The 21800-nt window shown below is 44.0% G+C and overlaps 1 protein-coding gene and 1 pseudogene across 1 annotated transcript; one reads left to right on the forward strand and one right to left on the reverse strand.

Moving 5' to 3' along the window:
• Positions 1-3512: 3512 nt before the first annotated feature.
• On the reverse strand, positions 3513-5864 carry LOC147365344 (zinc finger CCCH domain-containing protein 14-like; annotated as a pseudogene).
• A 3874-nt stretch (positions 5865-9738) lies between these two features.
• Positions 9739-21443, forward strand: PDCD7 (programmed cell death 7). The gene is made up of 5 exons (XM_086323025.1): positions 9739-10683; positions 12598-12736; positions 18028-18264; positions 18526-18613; positions 20286-21443. Exons 1-5 carry the CDS (start codon positions 9808-9810, stop codon positions 20407-20409), a joined length of 1464 nt encoding a protein of 487 aa, XP_086179151.1. The 5' UTR covers positions 9739-9807; the 3' UTR covers positions 20410-21443.
• Positions 21444-21800: the final 357 nt, after the last annotated feature.

Here is a 21800-nt window from a genome sequence, read left to right on the forward strand (position 1 = left end):
TGGTTAACCCTTCATACTTTGGTATTCCTTTAATTCTCCTAGTTGTGGATTCTACCAACAAAAAGTCTGTTTATGTTAAACATTGATTAATGTTTACCATTAAACGTGATCCTGCATGGGCCCCACACTAGTAGTACATGCCAAGTTTCCAAAGAAGCTTAGTCTATTAGGGAAAGCAAATGCAGGTGTCAGTGTATTATGATAATGGAAGTGAGGTAGGTGCCAGCTGGGAATATACTATACAGTAATCTCAGACACACTTATTGCCTATTTCTCAACTCCTAAAGCTCCCTAGTTTCACATTTCAGAGATTTTAATTTTGATATTCCTTTCTGGAAAATCTGGAAAAACAAGTAGTAATTTGCCAGAAAGGAATCATGAAAATTAAAGTCTCAGAAATGTGAAACAACCAGGGAGCTTTAGGAGTTGAGAAATAGCCAACATGTATGACTACATGTTACTCCTCTGAGATGACTGTTTGATTTATTCTCTCCCCTCTCCATCTTTCTTGGCCTTTCATTGAGGAACCATCACAAGATGGAACTCATCTTCCCACCATCAAATCTATAAATCTATCTGCTTTAACACCCAACCTTTGTCTCCAGTTACAGCTGAAGAATCCCTTTTATCAAAACTCAGTTTCTCCACGTTATTATGAAGGGAGCCCATTACCTGCTCCAAACGTTTTTTAAAAATACAGAATATGCCAGGTCAAGTTGTAATTTTATGCAGAAAGTAATGGAGAGTTATTAAAAGGATTTTAAGCATGAGAATTGAACATCACTAGATACATGTTTCAGATTGTTGGGAAGGTTCTGTGGTAAATTGGAGGAGACATAACTAGAGATCTACTTGCAAACATTTCTCCAGCGCTTGCCCTATATCTCCTACCTCATTGCTTTCCTTCCGTCTGATAAATTCTTTTTTTTTTTTAATTGGAGTATAGTTGATTTACAGTGTAGTTTCAGGTGTACAGCAAGGTGAATCAGTTATACAGTAAGTCCTCAACATATGAACCTTCAAGTTGCAAACTTTCAAAAATGTAAACATGCGTTCACATGTCCAGTTACAAAAGTTAGTTCATGTGTCTGGCGTACCTTGTCATGTGTGTGTATCTTGTACAAGTGGTGCTTTTGTGTACTGTACAGCACTGTGTATAGTACAGTAGTATAGTATCTTTATTTCAAGCCCAGGATGTGCAGAAGCAGCCATAAAAGCGGTAAAAAGTAGCTGGTACTTCTGTGAAGCGCCAAACGATAATGATGGAAAGAAGTGAAAATCATCGGGAGAGCAGAGGGAGGCGAAAAGATGGTAGATGTCGCTCATTCTTATGATATAAACTGTTCAACCACTGGCACAATTCTAAAGAACAAGGATGAGATCATGAAACATGAAGTCTGTGCTGATAATATCAAAGAAATGTGGGAAAGTGATGGAGGAGATGGAGAAACAGGATCAGCATCAGCGTCAAGTCCTGCTCAGCTTAATGCTGATTCAAGAGAAAGCTAAAAGCCCTTATGAGGACTTGAAGAAGAAACAGAGAATTGGATTGTGTTTCCAGAATCAAGACTGGAGCCGACCTTCACAATGTAAAAGCAAGTGGTGAGGCAGCAACTACAGGTATGGTAGCTGCCTGGAAATTTCCTGAAACATTTTGGGAAGTTATGGCTGAAGGTGCACACTTACCCAAGCAGATTTTTAATGTGGATGAGACAGGACTGTACTGGAAGAGGGTGGCAGACCAAAGTTACATCAGTAAAGAGGGAAAGTTGCTGCCTGGCAATAAAGTAGGAAAGGATAGGCTAACTCCGGTGACAGTGCTTCCGGGCATATAAAACTGAAGTCTGCCTTAGTTTGTTATTCAGAGAACCCAAGAGCCGTTAAAACCGTAGCCAAGGGTCCTCTTCCTGTTACGTGGAAGAGTAATGTCAAAGCCTGGATGACACAGGCCATTTTCCAGGTGGCTTTAACACCATTTTATCCCAGACGTAGAGAAATGTTGCTTGGAGAAGGACATCTCACTCATTCTTTTGCTACTCACCAGTGCTCCAGGCCACCTCCCATTTGTGGGTGACTTTCACCCCAATGTCAAAGTTGTGCATCTGCTACCGAACACTACATTGCTCATCCAGTCTATGGGCCAGGGGGTTACAGCAACTTTGAAGAAATATTTATGTCACATTTGTCATCAGGCAGTGAATCAGGAACAACTTTGAGACAGTTTTGGAAGGACTGTCACTTCTACAAGACATAAAAAACTGACTGCTTGTTGTGAGGTTACAGCTATCACCATGAATGGTTTGAAAGTACCTTTGCTGGCTGTGTGTTCATGATTTCCATGGGTTTGAGAAGGTGGATGAGGAGTCCAAATATGTCTTCAGCAACTTAGTGGTCCCTCAGCAAGAAATTGGATCTAGATCTGCAAGGGGGCATCTTCATTGAACTTGCTGTGAAACACACGCTTGCTAATGAAGACCCATCAGTAATTGGGGTCCAGAGAAAAGAAGTAACTGAAGAACCCAAGAGATTGATGATACGGGAAATGGCAAGGAGGTTTTCTTTATTTGAGGAGGTACTGTTTTTGAGGCATGGAACCTGAACGTAGAACGGTACACAAAGTTCGCAGCAGCCGTTCAGAAATTAATCCATGCTACCGTGTCATCTATGGCGAGAGAGAAAGAGCTACTACCCAGACATCACTGGATTGTTTTTCCAGAGGGTGGATAGAATTGAATCCATCAAGGAACCAGGACCTGTGCCATCAGAGTCAGGCATGAGTGCGATTGCAGCTCACCCTCTGACTCCAGTTGCTGACAATCCTTCAGCTCTACTATCTCCCACCTCCTCTCCCTCTACCAGTCAGTAACTCTTTTTGCTTGTCCACTGATGCCAGCCCCTGTGTGCCAGCTGTTGTATTTTCAAAGTACTGCACTGTAAGATTAAAAATGTTTTCTTTATTTTTTGTGTTTGTTTTTAATGTATTTGTGTGAAAAGTAACATAAACCTATTCAGTACAGTACTATATAGCTGATTTTGTTAGTTGGGTACTTACACTAGCTTGTTGGACTTATGAATGCATTCTCAGAATGGAACTCGTTCATATGTAGGGGACATACTATACATATATCCACTCTGTTTTAGATCCTTTTCTTATATAGGCTATTATAGCTCATTGAATAGAGTTCCCTGTCCTATGCGGTAGGTTCTTATTATCAATTTTATATACAGTAGGGTATATATGTCAATTGGATCGATTTTTTTTATAAACACGCCTCAAATGTTTTAATAGAATCCAGCTTTTCCTTAAATTGTCTTTCCATAGTCAAAACAACAAAAAAAGACCCAATGTTAAAATCACTTAATAAACTTACAAACTTGAAAAATTAGACACTTCAGATAGGCAATAAACTTCATATTATGAAAGCAATATATTCCAAGTTTCAAAGATTTGACAAATTCTGTACAATGTCTTTCATCAGTAGATGGAAACTTTCAAACTCCACAGTCTTCTGTCAGGTAGGACTGGGTGTCATTCACTGGTCTGAGGTCGAATCCATTTCAAGGCATGTCATGGTGGTACAGTAATGGTCGGATGATAAAACCTACAGTCAGGTCTGGTACACTGAGTGTTCAATCTACAGTGTTTCGGATGATAAAAGGGACATTCCATTTTCTTACAAGCTGGGAAGTAACAGTGGAGCTGACTACTGGAAGGTGGTGCTGGTGTTCTAACTGGTTTTGGAGGCAGTCCTGGGGTTACTTGGCTCATGTGAGTGAAGGGACTGTCTGGTTTAGTACATTTTGTATCATACTTACAATTTGGATGAACAGACACTTCTCAGCAAATTTACAGTCAGGAAAGGCTTTGCAAGGTGACCCAGTGATGGTAAGCATGCTCGTCCCCATTTTTGCAGGCAGGCCAGTACTTGCGGTGCTCCAACAGCTTTTCTGGTTTCTCTGCCAGGCTCAGTTCACTCATCTCAACATTTGAAAAGCTACCATCTGGGTCCTCAAGCCTGCTCAGCAAGTATAACTGCTATGGGTGGAGGAGACCTGCGAGTCCCTCATACGAAGCTGCAGGGTGGTGTGTGGGTCTCATTCCTTAAAAGCACATGTCATCCTCTTGATCTGACACGTATCCTGGGGTGGGGGGGTGGGTTAGGGTTAGGGTTGCTGGGAACACCATCCAGTGTCACTATAAACTCGGGACTTGAAGATTTATCTGGTTGTACAAGATCTCATGTTTGCATAAGGTGTCCATACCCAAAGAGTATCTGCAGTCTTCATCCCCAACTCCAGGTTTGGTGCCAATACTAGTTCCTCAGATAGCTTTGACTTCTTCAGAATAAATGGTCTTGCATCTGCTTGTACCATGGATTCCATGTCATAGTAATCGACTGATGTGCAGAGTTTCTGCCATCATGGGCTTAATTTGCAATAGGGGTTACAACTGCCTCTGTTGAGTTCCTTGACTTTTGTATATATTATCTCCTTTTGCTTCCTCTTCAATGGGAGAGCTTATTCTGGGGACGCTGCCTTGTCCCTGGACCATTTCTGCTAGCAATTCTTCTTGAGTTCAAGTTCTGGGAGCAACTGAAAGTGTCCGTTTCTGCGAGACTGTAGAATAGTTAGTTGTTTTTGTTACAGATTCTTGAGCTTCGGATAGAGCCTTCAAAATTAGATTCTTGTTAGCTTGTTTAGAAGGTGGAAGTGAGGGTCTCCGTTCAGGTTTTGCTGGCACTGACACACTGCTGGAGATGCTTCCAGTAGGGGACCCACAATCCTCATCTTCCTCCTCCTCTTCTCCATCATGACTGAAATTTTTTACTTTAACAACTGAACTTACCCAGGCAACTTTCTCTTCTGAAAGTTTTCTTCCTCAATACTCATCTTTTCTGAGTTGTTCCTGAGGAAAGGACCATAAGTCTCTTCTAAGCTGTTAAGCACTTCTGGTTCACACAAACGTCCTGTTTCATACACCTGGCTACTCTGAATATCAAGTAGCTTGGCAGCATGAATACTGTTTTTCTGCTGTTGAAATTGCAGCCTGTTTAAATGAGCACCACTGTCTGCTTTCGACTTGCAGGTGGTCGATAAATTTCAATAGAAGGGCAAGAAGAACCATATGTAAGTGTCACTGTAGTTTTTTTCTGAGATAAGGGTTTCTCCTGCACAAAATTGAGGTCTTCATCAATGAGATCATCTGGTTCTGGCTTAATATCAATCACGTCTTCAGAGGGTGCTAGCTCCCTCAAAGGTTTCGCTGTTGACATTGGTCAGGTTGCAGCTCCGTTATTATAAATCTGTCCGACATTAGTGGCTTTCTGCTCCTGTGAACTTGTAGAAACTCTAGATTCTCTTTTTTCAGGTCTAGTGCTAGAAACTGCAAGAGGTGGCACTGCAGCTTCGTGCCTTCTCTCATCTCCTCAACTGAAACTGCTCTTGTTTGAAGGTATGTTACCATCAAAGAGGTTGGTATCAGAAGACTTCAGACTAGAGGGGTCGGTTGTTACAGAACTAAGTTTATATAATACCCCATGAAGCCATACAGTGAGTCAAATTGTGTTGTTCCCTTAAACAGGGACAGGTCCTCTGTCATTTGGTCCTGACTTTTCTTGTTCGTCACTATCACCATAATGTAATCAGGAAGTTCTTCATCTTAAATATTCATAATATTTCTATATAGGCATGAAGTTTCATTTCAGAAGTACTATCAGACATTTGTTTCAAGTATAAAAAAATATTCTCAGTTCAAGAGAAGTACAAATATAAGGGGAAAATCAATCAATGTGAGCTCCTAATTCTTGCAATTTCCCCTTAACTGCACTTGGGATCGTACGGCTGATCTCTGTGCTGATCTCCATGATTCCAGGGAGAGTGGTGGGCACTGCGCGGTGTCCCGCTTACCAGGAGCCAGATGCCAGCTCCCAGCCCACAGCCAGACCACCACCACTGCTCCTGGCCTGGGTCAATTCTTATCAACATATAAAACACAACTCCCTTGAACCCACATCTCCTCCACAGTAAACTACAAGGTGATCCTCCTGTTTCCAGTTCCATTCCAGGTTTTGATTCTGAGTTTTAAAAGACCACTCTGGCTGTGGTATAAGAGACCAGACTATAGAGCAGTGGTCTCCAACCTTTTTTTGCACCAAGGACCAGTTTCCTCAATATTTTCACAGACCAGGGAAAGGGGGATGGTTTGGGGATGATTCAAGTGCATTAAATTTATTTATTATGCCACTGCTGATCTGACAGGAGGCAGCACTCAGGCGGTAATGTGAACAATGGGGAGTGGCTCTAAATACAGATGAAGCTTTGCTGGCTAGCCTGCCACTCACATGCTGTGTGGCCAGTTCCTAACAGGCCATAGACCAGTACTGGTCCATGGCCCAGGGGTCCCAAACCCTTGATCCCAAAAGGATCAGTGGTTAAATCAGGGTCACTCAGGGCTATTACTAGTTGATGATGTATTGGATTCAGATGATAGCAATGTAAGTGGAAGAGTGGATGGGTAGGTATTTTTGCAAATCTAATGAAAAGTGGAGAAGGAAATGGTAACCCACTCCAGTACTCTTGCCTGGAAAATCCCATGGAGAGGAGCCTGGTGGGCTATAGTCCATGGGGTCACAAGAGTTGGACATGACTTGGTGACTAAGCCACCACCAATGAAAAGTGGGATCCCCTGTTCTTCAATGGGAAAACTCAACATGAAAAGGGTGTCTGTCATCCCTATGCTAATTTATAAATTTAATATTCCAATAAAATGCCAATAAAATTTTAAATGCAATTAGGCAAATGGATTCTAAAGTTCATATGGAAAAATAAGCAAGAATGGTAAACAAGTAAAATGATAATGCACATAGTGCTTACTCTGTGTCACTCTGTGCATTTAATGCAACAACCCTGTGAAGTACGACTCTTATCAGCCCTTCTAGATGAAGAAACTTGAGCCCAGAGTAGTTAGATAGCTTTACCAAGGTCACACAACTACTAAGTAACAGCCAGGATTAACCCCAGGCAGACTGATTCTGAAGCCTCTGGACCTAACCAACAAATGAAAGAAGAATGAGGAGGGATTGCACCTTCTATTTTAAAAATACTATAAACCTTTAAATATCTAAGTCTACCAGTGCATGAATGGACAGACCAGTGGAAAAGAAGGTAAAAGTACAGAAATAAGTCCTAAACATATATGGGAATTTAGTGTTGAAAAGGGCTTCCCTTGTAGCTCATTTGGTAAAGAATCTGCCTACAGTACAGGAGACCCGGGTTCGATTCCTAGTTGGGAAGATCCCCTGGAGAAGGAAATGGCAACCCACTCTAGTATCCTTGCCTGGAAAAACTCATGAACAGAGGAGCCTGGTGGGCTGCAGTCCATGGGGTCCCAAAGAGTCGGGCATGACTGAGCGACTAACTCTTACTTACTTAGTGTTGAAAAAGGTGATATTTCAAATTAGAAAAAGAAGATTCAATAAATGGTATTGACAACTGAGTTACCATTGGTGGCGAAGGATGAGTTAGTTAGCATCACAGACTCAAGGGCATGAATTTGAGCAAACTCTGGTAGTGGAGGAAAGAGGAGCCTGGCCTGCTACACTCTGTGGGATTGTACAGTCAGACACGACTTAGCGACTGAACAACATCCATCTAGAAAATATAAAGGTATATCCATACTTTACCTAATAAATTTTAAGATGAAAAGTGAAGACTTCAAATATCATGTACAGTATTACATATTACTGAATACATAAGATACAAGTAAATATGTAGAATGTTACATTACAAAGTTTCTGAGAAATATTAGAGGTCCCTTGGGAAGTGAAGTCAGGTTCATATTGGCTCTTCTCATGGTACAGAGCTGGAGTCTTACCCAAGGGATCATCCATCACTTTACAACTGTGAAGTTCTAATCATGTGACACTGGAGCAATTGGATACCCAAAGGGGTGAGGTGAGGGGCCTCAAACTAAGTTTTGATATCTGACACAAAAATCAACCCCAAATGGATCACAGACTTAAATGTAAACCTAGAGAACTTTCAGAAAAAGCACAAGAGAGAAGATTTCAGGATCTAGGGCTAAGAGTTCTTAGACTTGACTCCAAAAGCCTAAGAGGAAAAATGGGTAAGTTGGACTTCATCAAAATTAAGAATGTTTGCTCTGAAAAAACAAAACAAACATGTTAGGATGAAAGGGCAAGCTACAAACTGGGGAAAAAAATATTTGCAAGCCACATATAAAGGAATAGTATCTAGAATATATAAAGAATTCTCAAATTTCACCAGTAAAAAATCCAATTAGGAATTGGGCAAAAGACACAACCAGACATTTCAATGAAGGTATACAGATGGCAAATGAGCATATGAAAAGATACTTGACATAAAGTAGCCATTAAAGGAGTGGAAATTAAAACCACAATGAAATATCTACCTATCAGGTTGTCTAAAATAAAAAAAATAGTAACTACACAAAATGCTGATGAGAGTGCAGAGAAACTGGATGATTCATGTATTGCTAGTGGGAATGTAAAATGGTGCAGCTACTCTGGAAAACAATGTGGCAATTTCTTTAAAAACAAAACATGTAACTGGCTTATGACCCTGCAATTACACTTCTAGACATTTTTTCCAGAGATATGATAGTTTGTGTTCACACAAAAACGTGTATAGATATGTGTATAGTAACTTTATTCATGGTAGTCCCCAAATGGAAACAACTCAAATATCCTTTAGTAGGTAACTGACTACACAAAGTATGGTCTCATTTTATCCACAACTTTTTATTTTGCACAACTTTATTGAAATAAAAAGGAACATGGATACAAGAACTTGGATGTATCTCTAAAGGATTATGCTAAGCGAAAACAGTAAAAAGGTTAGGTACTGTATGATTCCATTTATACAACATTCTCAAAAGGAAAAAAAGTTACAGAAATGGAGGATTAGTAGTTGCCAAGGGAAGTGGGTGTAGCTATAAAAGGGCAAATGAGGGCTCTTGGAAGCATGGAAATGTTCTGTATCTTGACCATCAAGATCAACATTCCGGTTGTGATATTGTAATACAGTTCTACAAGATGTTACCACTGGAAGAAACTGGGTAAAGAGTACATAGGATTTTGCTGTACTATGTATTACAACGTACGAATCTACAGTTCATATGGGCTTCCCTGCCCCTCCTGCTTAACACCCTCCAGTGGTTTTCCACTGTTCTTAAAATATCAGATCCTGGATCCTATGATCTAGTCCGCCTCCCAGGATCACTAGGTTTCCTTCAGGCTTTCTGTGGTCCATCAACACTGGCATTCTTTCAGTTCCCACACCAGACCTACTCCTGTAATCCACTAGAGGGCTTTTGTAAACACTGTTCCCATCCGTACCGGGCGTCCCTCTCATTTTCACTATTTAACTCATAATTACCCTTCAGACCTCAGATGAAGTCTCAGATCCTTAGGACGACCTTCCCCAACCTCTTTAAATCAAATTTTCCTGTAAGTTCTTGCCTTCTTTTCCTTCACATCCACGGCCGCACTTTTGCATTTGATTGAATGATTACTTGATTAAATAGTTCCTACAAGGAGAGGAACTGTATCTGTTCTCACTGCAAAGCTGCTAACTCCGCACCTAGAATGCTCAGTAAGGACAGTGGTTTTGAAGGATTGAATGAAAACGCCCAGCCTTGCGCGGAGGTCCCTGGGCCGCAGCGTCACTCTAGTGCCGCGCGTGGTATGCGTCACTTCCTCCCGGAAGACACTTTCTCCGGGAACCACTCAGATTCCTGTCACTTCTCAGAATCCCTCTGTGGTGGCCATGGCTCTGCCACCCTTCTTCACCCCGGGTCGCCCCGGCCCGCCGCCCCCGCAGCCGCCGCCTCCCGCTCCCTTCGGCTGTCCGCCACCGCCACTACCCTCCCCGGCCTTCCCGCCGCCTCTTCCCCAGCGGCCTGGCTCCTTTCCGGGGGCCTCCGCCCCCTTCCTCCAGCCTCCGCTGGCTCTGCAGCCCCGGGCCCCTGGGGAAGTCTCCCGCGGGGGCGGTGGAGGTGGCGGCGGCGGCTCCTTCTACCCGGTGCCGCCACCGCCGCTGCCTCCGCCGCCGCCCCAGTGCCGGCCCTTCCTAGGGAACGACGCCGGTGAGCGCCCGCGGCCACCGCCTCCAGGCCCGGGGCCGCCCTGGAGCCCGCGCTGGCCTGAGGCACCGCCGCCGTCCGACGCGCTCGGGGACGCGGCCCTGCAGCGCCTGCGCGACCGGCAGTGGCTAGAGGCGGTGTTCGGAACCCCGCGGCGGGCCGGCGGCTCGGTGCCCTCGCGCGCGCCCGCCGGGCCCAGCCTGGGCGAGGTGCGCGCCCGGTTACGGGGGGCACTGCGCCTGTTGCGGCGGCTGCGCGACTTGGGCCAGGCCCTGCGCGAGGCCGAGGCCGACGGCGCGGCCTGGGCGCAGCTGCATGCGCAGGCACAGCCGCTGCGCGCCGAGCTGGCCGAGCGACTAGGGCTGTTGACCCAGGCCGCCTACGTGGGCGAGGCGCGGCGCAGGCTGGAGAGGGTCCGGCGCCGCCGGCTGCGGCTTCGCGAGAGGGTCCGGGAACGCGAGGCCGAGCGGGAGGCGGAGGCCGCGCGGGCAGCAGAGCGCGAGCAGGAGATTGACCGCTGGAGGGTCCAGTGCGTGCAGGAGGTGGAGGAGAAGAAGCGGGTAAGAGCAGCGGACGCTCGCGGGGGCCGGGATAGTGGTGGTTGACACCTGAAGGAGCGTGAGGCTTTGCACTGTCATTTCCCAGCTTTAAGCCTCTTTTTCCTAATCCGTAAAATAAAAAGATAGTTTGCCTTTCCTACCACATATCTCCATTCTGGTTGCTTGTTAATGGTGTATAGTGTACACAGTACAAATGCTTTAGGTGCGCTGCAAAGTCTCATGAATACCAAGTATAGGATTACGCAATGATCGTACGGGGATGACAGATCTGTTTCTTGCTCCATCCTTCTGTCCACTTAGTAACATTCAAGACGAACAAGCGTCTGGGCCTTGCGTCTTGTATTGCTCTAGGTGATTTCAAAAATAACAAAATAAAAAGAACTTTGGGCCGTTTCTCCAGGAACATATATACCCTAATTGGCTGATGGGCCAATAGTGATGATTGCCCCAGATTCCTTTGTTTACAAGTTCAACTGTATTCTCAAGTTCAACAATGGTATTTTTGAGCACTTACTATATACTAGACACTATGCTGCCTACAGTCCTTACTTGCAAATGCCAGATCTTGTAACAACCCTGAGAGGTAGGCAGTATTACCATAATTTTGCAGATTGGGTAATTGAGGCATAGAGAGATTAACTTGCCAACGATCACACAACTGATTTGGGGGCAGTTTCACTCCAAAGCCTACTGACCTCAAGTTCTTAAGTAGAGGGCAAGGGTGAAACTGGAAATTGGTCAGATATTATAACTAAGGCATCCTCATTACTTTTGAGTCTTCAAGGGACTTCCCCTTTCCCTCTGCTCTCCACAACCAGCTAGTATTTCCTGCCTCCTCCTAGCTGCCACAGCCCTGAGTCTGATCCACCTCCCCTGTGAAGTGTACTGATGGCAAGCTTTGTCTTGACACCTCCAGGAACATATCAGTGCTTTAAAGGAGAGGCAGTGCCTTAATCTAAGGGAATTTGAGCCAGTTCAACAGACATTTAATGAGGACCTACTGGGGCTGCCCCACTACTCGGTACTGGAGATAGAGATGAATAGGACACAGAGCTTATCCTTGAGGGGCTTAGAAGACTACGGGGGATCGTGTCTGTATAGCATGGTGTGTGTTAGGATTTCAGCTAGAGGTTGGGGGAAAGTATCAAGGAAGGCCTCCCAGATGATCCAGTGACATCTCAGCTGAGTCTTGTAGGAAATGTTTAAGCTAAGTCAAAGCAACATGTACAGTTCCAGGAACACAAGAGTGAAACAGCATGGTGTATCTGTAATGGTGAAATTATAGTGCTCATTTGACAGATGGGAAAGAGAGCTTTAGTCAAAAGGATCCTCCCTACCACCCACTGCAAGGGTACTAGAGAGGGAGTCCTATGAGTAGTGACTTGAGGAACCAGGGTTATTTAGTCTACATGTGAACCAGTTTAAGAAGAGTAAGAGTGGATTTTCAGATATTGGAAAGGCTGTCCTATCAAAGACTTTAGGGCAGTAGGGCACAGGCTGTGCTTAGATGAGAACACCATGGAGTCTGGGCCTTTCCAACCCCGTTCCTTATCCTCCTCCTAGTCTGAATCTTTGCATCTAGGAGTCTGCATTTTTAACCATCGAGCCTCAGCTTGACAAGGTAAGTTGGATGCACATGTTCCTTGAACCACACTTGAGAAACTCTGAGGAAGAAACAAAGACAAGGGCCCATGTGGACGCTTCGGAGAAGATAATCCCTGGGCTGGAGCAGTGTAGAGGGGAGTTGTGCTCAGCCCAGGAAACTGGGATGTCGATCCAGTGGAGTCTTTCTTAACCCTGGGACCGCCCAATCCTCTGAGATCTCAAGCCCAGGCAGCTTTCCTCTGTTGTAAGGTTGTTCCTCTTTAGGTTCCATACTAGGTCTCATGGCTTCTCTTTTTCTTTCTCCTTCAGGAGCAGGAACTTAAAGCTGCTGCTGATGGTGTCTTATCTGAAGTGAGGAAAAAACAAGCAGACACCAAAAGAATGGTGGATATTCTTCGGGCCTTGGAGAAACTGAGGAAGCTTAGGAAAGAGGCTGCGGCAAGGAAAGGTAAGCATGAAGTTGCATTTCTTCTTTTTCTTTACCTTGGCACCTCCCCCTCCCCAAAGCGTTTGATGGAAAAAAATGCTTGATACTTCATTATTTTCACCCACTAGGCTAACTTAAGCTTATCAACAGTACCTCAGAACTTTTGAAGCAGGAAGCCTCAGATGTTTAGCCCTGCTGCTGCTACTGCTAAGTCACTTCAGTCGTGTCCGACTCCGTGTGACCCCATAGACGGCAGCCCACCAGGCTCCCCTGTCCGTGGGATTCTCCAGGCAAGAACACTGGAGTGGGTTGCCATTTCCTTCTCCAGCGCATGAAAGTGAAAAGTGAAAGTGAAGTTGCTCAGTCGTGTCCGACTCTTAGAGACCCCATGGACTGCAGCCCACCAGGCTTCTCCATCCATGGGTTTCTCCAGGCAAGAGCACTGGAGTGGGGTGCCAGTGCCTGGGTATCCAAAATTGAAAAGGATGTGGAAACCCACTGCCGTATGTTCCTCTTGACTCATCATTCCCAGCCCAGGCATTCCTGGCCACACTTTTCTGACTGAGGTTGTCATGGCTGGTCAACTTTGCCCATATACCAAGGTGAAAGCTACTCTGTCTTTACTTGGTGTTTCAGAAGGTGTCAGAACTTATCATGCTCCTTCAAATACATTTCAAACCTGAAACATTGCTGTTTGAAAACATATGAATGGTTAGACGGGGCAGGGAGTGCATTGCAGATTGCATGGGTGTCCCTGACTCACCTGCAAGCCACTTTTGGACTTAGAAAACCTTAGTAGTCTCCTCTGGACTCTAGAGGGAACATTGGTTTTCTAGAAGTTCTCCAGTTTGTTTTCCGTTTGCTTGCCTATATCTTTGCTCTTGCCAGTCTGCTTGTCTGGAGGGCCCTCAATTCCATCTTTCCCATTTAAGCTCTCACTGTCCTTCAGAAGTAAATACAGATGCAGCATCATCCATCCTTCCTTGATCTTTTCTGAGGGGATCTGCTGCTCCTTTTCATTTGCACCTGGCTGGGACAACGCACTGCCTTATTTAGTAGGCCATTGTCAGTCACCAGGGATATTTGCACAAATTAGCAAGTACCACAGTAGCAAAAGATTTGTCCTGTGTGGTTTAAAAATATGATTGAAAACTACAACTCAGACCCTTAATAAAATTTCTCCGGGACATGTGCATTCTGCCCACACATTCATTAGTTAAGTGATAAGCTTCTGCATGCTGGCCTCCAGACTGGCTGATTCAGATTCAGGTCTCAGAATCAGATGACCCCATTCAAGAGTCAGAGTGGAGTTTGCATCTACTGTGTCTTCCTCTTTCTTTTCCTGACAAAAATGTCTTCCATGAGGTATGTTCAGTAAACTTTCATCAAGTGAATTCACCAGCATAATTTCTCACTGTTAGCCTTCCTCACTTTCCAAAAGAAGGGAGAAATTTTAGGAGAAATTATGATCTAAAATAAGCAGACTCTTTGGAATTAATTGCCTAGAGTATACGGAGAAGGCAATGGCACCCCACTCCAGTTACTTTTGCCTGGAAAATCCCATAGACGGAGGGAGCCTGGTAGGCTACAGTCCATGAGGTCGATAGGAGTCGGACACGACTGAGCGACTTCACTTTCACTTTTCACTTTCATGCATTGGAGAAGGAAATGGCAATCCACTCCAGTGTTCTGGCCTGGAGGATCCCAGGGACGGGGGAGCCTGGTGGGCTGCCAACTATAGGGTCGCACAGAGTCTGACACGACTGAAGCGACTTAGCAGCAGCAGCAGCCTTGAGTATAAAACAAGTTCAGTTCAGTTCAGTCGCTCAGTCGTGTCTGACTCTGTGACCCCGTGAATTGCAGCACGCCAGGCCTGCCATAAAACAAGTTAGTGTCTAGTAACTGGTTTTGTTGGATACTTTGAAAGAAGAAGTGCAACTTTCTAACTCCTCTCTTTAAGGCATGTGCTTCTCCAATTATGTACTGAGAAAACAAAGCTGGTTATGTAAGCAGGGGCAAGTTGTAAAGAGTCTTATGGACTAGGACTAGATATCGCACCTATGCTTAAAACTGAGTGGAACCACTGAAAGACTTTTACTAGAGAGTGAAATGATGACAAAGATTAGTGCTGGCAAAGTAGAGGGAGGTTAGGGGCTTCTAGGAGGGAGGAGAAAAGAGAGACTGATAGGGTACTGTTGTCTGGGCATGGATAATATGGGAGTGTGAAATAAGGGTCAGATGGTGAGTTGGAGAAAAATATATGGATTTAAGAGATGTGAGTAGTGTGCGTGAAGTACGTATATACACGTAAGTAAATAACTTGAGGAGCTCATGTGGGAGCTGAAGGAAAAAATGACTTTCAGGTTCTAGCTTGATCTCTTAAATGAATGATGGTACCATTCTAAATGACCAGGAAAACAGGAGCAGGAACAGGCTCAGGGCTGATGAGTTTGGTTTAAGACCTGTTGAGTTTGAGGTGCCCTTGGGGCATTCTGGATAAGAGTTTATCAGCATATAGCCATAAATTGGAATGACCTTAAGCAGATTGTGTGGTATGAGATGAGAGACAAACACAAAATCCTAGGAAATGTCAAAATCAAGCTGGGTAAGGAGGAGACTACAAGAGAGATCAAGAGAGATAGGAGGAAAGTGTAGACCTCCTGGGGCTTCCCAGGTGGTACTAGTGGTAAAGAATCTGCCTGCCAAGGCAGGAGATGTAAGAGACACAGGTTCGATCCCTGGGTCAGGAAGACTCTCTGGAGGAGGGCATTCACTCCAGTATCCTTGCCTGGAGAATCCCTTGGACAGAGGAGCCTGGCTACAGTCCATAGGGTCGCAAAGAGTCAGACACAACTGAAGCGACTTGGCATGCGCCCATGTAGACTCCCTACTTTCTTCTGAAAAGCTGCAAATGCTGAAAGAGATTGTGTGATAATGGGTAGGTTACTTGAAATTCTCTGTGCCTTGATTTTTCCTCACCTGTACGAAGGAAATAGTGATAGTACCTATCCTTGGAGTGTTGCAATGATTAAATTAGTAAACATGCATAAAGTGTTTAAAATCATCCTGGCAAATGTTTAAGTGTTTCTTCCTATTGTTATTACCATCACCATCAAGTAATATGAAGATTAAGGACCATCCCTAACAGATCATTAGTGACCTGTGTGGGGTGCATTTCAGTGGGGTGGTATGAGTAGAAGACAGACTAGCCAAGATCAGAGAGGAAATAGGAAATCAAAAAAGCAAACAGTGACTCCAACTCACTAAAAGTTTGCCTGTGAAGGCAAGCAGGAGGGATAGTTGATGGCTTGAGGTCCTATAGGAAGTAGGGAGATTCAGATCCCGGATGGAGGCATTCACATCAGTGGAGAAGGAGCCATTTTCCACTGGAATGAAAATGAAGAGGGCAAGGATGAGTAGTAAGGCAAATGAGCAAAGTCAGGGGAAAAAATGTTAAGGAATTTCCTTCCTGATGGCCTCTTTTTCTCTAGGGAAAAGGCTAGATGGGTTGCTTAGAGTAGAGAAGGAAGGCTTTAGGAGAGCAGTTGCAGGTTTGAAATACTTGCTGTGAGGAACGAATGGGAGCCAACCAGAGATGCATGGGAATCTGGCTGCAGAGAGGTGCTGTTGTGGGCAGAGCTGACGAGTGTGCACACTGGCACCAGGTCACACAGTCATGGGAGTGCATTTGGCAGGTGAGCACAGAGCACAGGGCTGTTGGCGCTTTGCTTTGTGGGTGACCACACATTTTGGAGAAATCTGATAGACTGGAGGGGTGTTTTTGTTTGTTTGGGTTTTGTTTTGTTGGTTTTAAATTTTTTTTGGCTGCACTGCATGGCACGCAGGATCTTAGTTCCCCAACCAGGGATTAAACCCATGTCCCCTGCAGTGGAAATGTAGAGTCTTAACCACTGGACCACCAAGGAATTCCCAGATTGGAGGTTTTAGTGAAACTGATGGAGTCTCAGGTAAAAAGCCAGAGAAGAGAATAATTGGATTTAAGACTTCAGGGGTGGAATCTTTTTTCTAATTATGCCAAGGTCCGAAGAGTGAGTGAGGCCCTGAGGCATGGGTGGCCTCAAGGGAAATAAAGGGGAATAACGGAGAAGGCATTGGTATCTGGGAGCTGCCCGAACTAGAGAAGTAATGGTAGACAGTGGAAGGATCTCATCTAACCCAGATCATGTCAGTGCAGGGAGTCTGGAAGAGGGTTGGTAGGGAGTGCCGTTTCAGAGGGAACGTGTCTGGGTAGTGAGAAGTGATCCATGAAAGGCTGAGGAATGTGAGTGTGGGTGGTGTGGCCCAGCAAACTGAGATGGGAGCAGGCCACACCTTCTCATGGGTCTGGAGGCACTTTGGGGCTGATGGATTAGCTGTATATTTTTGCTGTACTGGCAGATTTTAGTTTTTGTAGCAGAGATTGTATGATCCACAAGCCTAAAATATTCAGTGTCTGGCCCTTTATAGAAAAAGTTTGTCAATCCTTGGTCTAGGTAAAGAAATGAGACAAAACCATAAACTCATTACAGAGCAACAAAATGACAGTTTAAATTTCTCAGTACATAAGAATTTTATGTGTATTTGGAAAATAATTATCAACTTAGTAGAAGATGGATTTGAGTTGTAGAGTTTCCGTAGGTGGGAGTGAGTGGATGAAAACTTGCTCAAGCAAAGAAATCCTAACAAAATGATCTGAAGAACCGTTAGCCTTGGAGATGAAGATAGGAGAGCAAATTCCACAGCCATTTAGTTGCAGTAGTTGAGGGAGAAAAGAATCAGACCTCCAAATCAGGGTGACCAGCCATCCCCAGGACACTGGGTTTCCAGTGCTAAAACTGGGCAAATGGAATAGTTGGTCATGCTGCTCTCATTAACAACTTGTGAGGTTATTGCAGTTGGTTAAGTGTATTTCTTTCTCACTGCTCAAGTGTGTACTCTCAGAAGTTCAGACTCAATCAGAGGGAGAATTATTTATTAATTGGGTCTAGGTGTCTGTGCTATTTTTACTGTGAAGAAATAAAAGTTCCTCCCTTTAGTAAAGGAACTGTCCAGCTGAAGGGTCAAAAATGTTATAAATAAACAAAATCAAAGGTTAAGTGGTGTGATACAGAAAGAGGAGTTAGTGAAACTCAGGGTAGGCTCAAATTAATTGAAGACTCAGAAAGGTCAAATTGAGCCTCGAAGATTGGTTGGATTTTGTAAACTCTAACCAAACTCATACTGGAAGTAGGACTTTGAGTCTGCTCCTTAGAACATGGATTTGGGGATAAGAAGAGGTTGTATCTAAACACCATTTGGATCTCGTTGCCCAGGGGTCTGTCCTCCAGCCTCAGCAGATGAGACTTTTGAGCATCACCTTCAGCGACTGAGAAAACTCATTAAAAAGCGCTCTGAACTCTATGAAGCTGAAGAGAGAGCCCTCCAAGTTATGTTAGAAGGAGAACAAGAGGAAGAGAGAAAAAGAGAATTAGAAAAGAAACAAAGGAAAGAAAAAGAGAAGTTTTTACTTCAGAAGCATGAAATCGAGTCCAAGTTATTTGGGGATCCAGGTAAGTTCCTCTGTAGCCAGTAGAGAAAAGAAAAATACTAGATTGACAGCTTTTTGCTCATGGATGATCTCCACCTAAGCTAAGAGGTGTCGAGGACAAGTGACACCTTTAGGATTTGAATTCTAAACTATATCCTGGAAATCAGGGCTGAAGAGGAGACACACTTGATCACATTGTATAATCATAGACTAAGTCGGTTTGCCTTGGGAAATACGCTCTGCACAGTAAGCATGACGTGGCATGGTGCCTTTTCTTTTTCAGATGAGTTCCCGCTGGCCCATCTCTTGCAGCCTTTCCGGCAGTATTACCTCCAAGCTGAGCACTCCCTGCCAGCACTCATCCAGATAAGGTCAGAGGGGCATTGTCCACGTCTTCTTTCCCTTAGGTAGCAACAGGCAGTGCTTATGTTGTTGGGGTCTATTACTATGTCTTTTTTTTTTTTAGTTCTTATGAATTTATGTAATGTTTCCAAGTTTGAAGGATGCCCCTTACATCTTGTTTAGTCTTCATCAACTCTTGAGAAGTACATGTCCCTATTTGAACAGGTGAAGACACTGAAACTCAGGTTGTGACTTGCCCTCTGTGTTATCCCATGCTATAGCTGTTATGTTGATTTAAAACATTGACTTCCTTTTCCTAATTCTCTTCTGCGGCTACACAGGCCAAGGAAAAGAAACCCTCCCTGTGTACTTACTTACCTGTGGAGACTGTTTAAGACCCAGACTGACTTGTGAGTTCAAAGCCAAGAGAGCTAGGAACAAGGAGTCTCACCTTAATCTGCAGTTACTAATGAGCTGGGTAAAGTTTTAGCTCTGAGCCTCACTTTCGTTACCTGCAAGATGCAAATGGAGGCTTAGACTGTGGCCTTCAAACGTGAACAGCAGTACCCTCCCAGATGCAGTCTTTTGAGAACTCAGTTTGTATAACAGAATGAATGGATGGATGGGTTCCACAGGCAGCTTAAATCTGTTAGTGACTAGAAGCGCCTCGTTCTTTCTAGACTCCTCAAAGCATCTCCTTGGATCTAAGGGTCTTCAAAGCTCACTTTGAAAAACTGCCGAATCAAGTGATCTTTGAGGATCCTTCCAAAGATCCAACAGTGCTGTTCAGCAGTGTGCTGGGAAAAGTGTATTTCTGGCTAATATACAAGTTTTAGCCTTTACATATATTACAGTTGATTCTCATTATTCATAGGAGCTGTATTCTATAAAGCTGCAAATGCCGAGTTAGAGAATGTTGAACTCCTGCTCCTAAAGGAAAAATAGAATTAGATTCCTGTGAGCCTCTGGCCATAACATTTCATCAACCAATCACTATATAAATTTTTTCTTTTTTAAAAGACACCTTATTTAATATATATTTTGATCCATTAACACTGAACTCATTAACATATAACTCATGCCTGAAGGTAGCTTATCTAACATACATATATTCTCCATAAGGCATATCGCGGCCTTCTCATGCTAGCTTTAGCACTCCAGCACTATACTTGGGAGTGATTTTAAACAACAAAATGCCAATAAAAGGCACAAAAATGTGAAGAATGTTGCACTAAATAGACTACAAAAAGGACACTTGTTTACGGCAGGGGAGCTGAAAACAAGAAGGCAAAGTGTCACCGTGTCCCACTGCAGTTGGGAACATGCCCTTTGGTGACTCAGGCTTTTCACTGCTTTGTGCGTGTCAGCAGGTAACCATGGAAGCACCACGAGTAATGATTTGGGAGGTTACACATAAATTTTAGCAAGTAGGCAAATTTGGAAATACAGAATCTGTTAATAGTGAGGATCGACGCTATATTCACTATTTGGTTATCCATAAAATACAAGTTCTTTGGAGTTTTTTTCCCCCATTTGTATGTACATTAAGAAGTAGTCTTTTGCATAATTTCTATAAATGAAGTTCTTTAGTAGATTCATCAGTCATTTGAGAGCAGAGTCCTGAAATAGAATACTTAGTTGCTAGCATCTTGCTTGGAATAAAACAGAAGTAAACAGTTGTTCTACAATGTTCTTATTAAGGCATGATTGGGATCAGTACCTGGTGCCATCTGATCATCCCAAAGGCAGCTCCATTCCTCAAGGATGGGTCCTTCCCCCGCTCCCCAGCAACGACATCTGGGCAACCGCTGTTAAGCTGCATTAGTAAAAGACGTTGCAGGAGTGTCATCCAGCCAAGGCTCCTTCCAGCTCTGAGTATCAGCGATGCTGCCGTCTTGTACAGTAGACCAAACTCCGTGTGGCATTGCCCTGCCCAGAGGGTACACTTTCCTTCCGTCCTCTGTCTCAGTCAGAGGTGCCTCTTGAATCGGGAGATGAATACGATTCTTCAAGAAAAGACCCAGGTGGACTGAGGTTATCATGACAGGCACTGGCCTTGGTTCACCGAATTTGCCTCTGTGTTGAGGGGCTTCGTCCAGAGTGACTCGCAAGTTTACTCGTACCTTTCTTGCGTGCTAATGGGTAAGTACACTATACACGCATATCCTCGACACAGGTGTCTCTGGGTAGGTTAGCAGTCCTTCCCCCAGTACTGCTTGGTAAGGCAAGCCTGATGCAAAATCTCCTTACCTTTCTTACCCAAAGACCCCCCTAACTTCCAGGAAGAAAAGTCAGCAAGGCTTTATCTTCAGTTTTGTGAATTCTACTTTTGGTGCAGCTGGAGAGGCTAGGCTGCCAGAAAAGCTGGTGGCCTCACTGCTAGTCATGTAGAGAACTTGGAAAGCCTGCAGAGTACTTGTATCCAAACTGGACTGTGTTTTAATGGAAGCTGGCTGCATGTCCCCCGTGTTAGAAGGATCCTAATGAAAGCATCTGCTTTTTAAGTTCCTAAAGGTCTGGTTGTTCAGAATCCCCAACAATAAAAATTAATTTCCTTATGGGATTGGGACCCTGATCAACTTCACTCAGTCACCCACCCTGTGGGAACCAGGATAGTGGAAATTGTGGAATTTTCTTAGGAACTTAAGCTTCCAAAAATATACATGTAGTTGAAGTGGGGGGCAGGGGGGAAGTGGATTGAAATAATAAAATTTATTTTTTATATTCATTAATAAATGCTGTTGTGCCTGGAGATGATCAATCATATAACATTGTCCGGTTTTTTTCTTTGGTTTGGTTTTCCTTTTTTGTCATTGTGTTATTTCCAAAAAGCTAAATAAATAATATTTTTATTTTTTAGTTTGAGCCTTTGCCCTCAATTTGTTGCCTCCCAAATCACTGCACACTCTTTCTCACTGCTGTAACACACACACAGTATAAAGTTCACATTTAGTAACTAGGCATTTGCTCCAGGAAGGCAGACCTCAAGCACTAGACTTTGTATGTGGAATCCAGCTCTGGATAAGCAGGAAAGGACACCTCAGCTTTGGAAGTGATTTCATGTAATTGGAAGCACTTGGGTACAAGATACTAACTAACATATTGGTCCCTTTTTTGTTTCATTCGCACTGTTGAGTTTCTATATTATGCATTACAGAGTTAACAGATAGGGTGTGAGTGCCACCACTCCTCCAAAGTGTGTCTAAGCTCATAAAC

The sequence above is a fragment of the Bos grunniens genome, chromosome 10 (genome assembly GCF_055505025.1).
Source record: "Bos grunniens cultivar Pamir isolate PY7600 chromosome 10, Bosgru_T2T1.0, whole genome shotgun sequence".
Taxonomy (NCBI): Eukaryota; Metazoa; Chordata; class Mammalia; order Artiodactyla; family Bovidae; genus Bos; species Bos grunniens.